General features: G+C 34.3%; 1 protein-coding gene across 1 annotated transcript; it reads right to left on the reverse strand.

The window, feature by feature from the left end:
* Positions 1 to 72: 72 nt before the first annotated feature.
* On the reverse strand, positions 73 to 1,633 carry Phum_PHUM612590 (protein mothers against dpp, putative; the record flags this gene model as incomplete). Its single annotated transcript, XM_002433031.1, has 4 exons — positions 73 to 351; positions 408 to 788; positions 1,007 to 1,201; positions 1,586 to 1,633. The coding sequence occupies 4 exons, from the start codon at positions 1,631 to 1,633 to the stop codon at positions 73 to 75; spliced, it is 903 nt and encodes a 300-aa protein (XP_002433076.1).
* Positions 1,634 to 1,849: the final 216 nt, after the last annotated feature.

The following is a 1,849-nucleotide window of genomic DNA, read 5'->3' on the forward strand; positions in this document are numbered from 1 at the left end:
AAATAAAATAAAAATTATGTAGACTACTAAACAGAGCTTTGATAAATCAAATTATTTAAATACGATTAAGTACTAACCTTTTCCAATATGCCTTCTAGTATTTTCGATTGTTGAATTTCTATTAACATTGCTTAATTGCCCCAGGCAAAAACGGTCGGAATTATTACTTGGATTTGTGAAACCGTCAACTATTACAGAATGACTCTGACAATGAAAAAACTCTCCAACTCTACAATTTAATTCATAACATGCAATACTGGCCCAATAAAGAGGTTCCTGGTATGACACTGGAGCAACTTCAGGCATGGATGTATCCATAGCAGAAGGATCATTAGGGGTTGAGGGATCATGCTTTGAATCTTCAGTTGGGGTGTATGCTGGAGGAGGAGTTCCGGGTAAACCATTACTTGTGTATGACTCTGAGGATTTGAAGTCATGCATCCAGGACTAGGAGCAGAACCGACACTTGACATGGGACTCTGAGGACCACCAGCAAATCCTCCAGCAGAATATGACACATTGTGAGGCATTGCAGGTTCTGCAAGTTGTTGAAAAGGCAAAAGACTGTGTCCTGGAGCAAATTCGGAATGGCGAGGCACCAAAACAGGCGGCAAGACTGGGCTTTCAACCCTTTTGTAATGATAAGGATTTATACAGACTTCTTTTTGCTTTGCTGAAAATGGAAATTGACAAAGTTCTAGGGGTTTTAATTCATGATGTGATTGTAAGTCTGGCCATCGCCACACTCTGCAGTAGATTACATGTGGTAAGCCTTTTCTATGTGACACCTTAGGTAATAAATTAAAAAAAAAAAAAAAAAAACAAAATAATAATAATAATTTGTAAAACAAACTTGCATATGTTTTAAAAATTTATAAATCAGTTATTGAGTATTTTCATTCATTCAAATATAAATTTTAATTACATTGAAAAGAAATTAGAGATATGGGATGTAACTCGGAAAATATCAAACTTGAAAAACGAATTGCATAAAGTGAAATTTTACCTGCAGCCTTCCATCCAAGCTCCTGGGTATTGTTATACATTTACTAGGTTGTCCTGGGTAACATAAAGCTCTTTCCAAGTCTTCTATGCCACCCTTCCGCTTCTTAAGCTTTTTTATTAATGAATCAACAGCCTTTTCAGCCCATTTTTCTTCTTCGTCTCCTTGCTTCCATCCCAATAGTTTTTTCCAGCGGGACTGGTAAAAGAAAATAAGCTGTTGAGTGAAGAAATCGGACCGGAACTGCTCTCTCCTTTTTCACCTTCCATTTTCAAACTTAAAATGGGTAAAGAAAACTTAGGTTGACTTTTTAAAACTTGCAAAGATAAATTTGCAAATTTTACAAAATTATTGTAAAGCAAATCCAAATATTGTATAATGCATTGCCAATAACTTACGTTTTGCGTTTAAACGAATTTTGTTATTTATTTAGTTCAATTTTTCTTATATCAAACGCAGAGACCATTTACCATTAGCTAATTAACAGAACGCTTCTGTTTACTGGCGACTGCCAGGCTGGAACCCCATAACTTCCAATTTTAATCTCCGCTATTCTTTATTATGAATTATTGTTAAACATACGCAATGTTTTTCAAAAATTTTTTCTTCAACAATTGCAAAATTGCACATGTTATTTTATTGCACTTGAAAAATGTTTTAAAATACTTTTAACAAATCTACCAAAATAAAAATTTCAAACGTAACGTTTGAACCGCCCTAAAGCGTAGGAATACAAATACAAAATTACCTTAGCTCATGCGGCCTTCTTGATTATATCTCACAGAGCATTGATCGATTTAAAATTTACATGGAGTATACATTTTAGAAATGAAGAATGGAATTGCT

The sequence above is a fragment of the Pediculus humanus genome, genomic scaffold, assembly GCF_000006295.1.
Source record: "Pediculus humanus corporis 1103172108320 genomic scaffold, whole genome shotgun sequence".
Lineage (NCBI taxonomy): Eukaryota > Metazoa > Arthropoda > Insecta > Psocodea > Pediculidae > Pediculus > Pediculus humanus.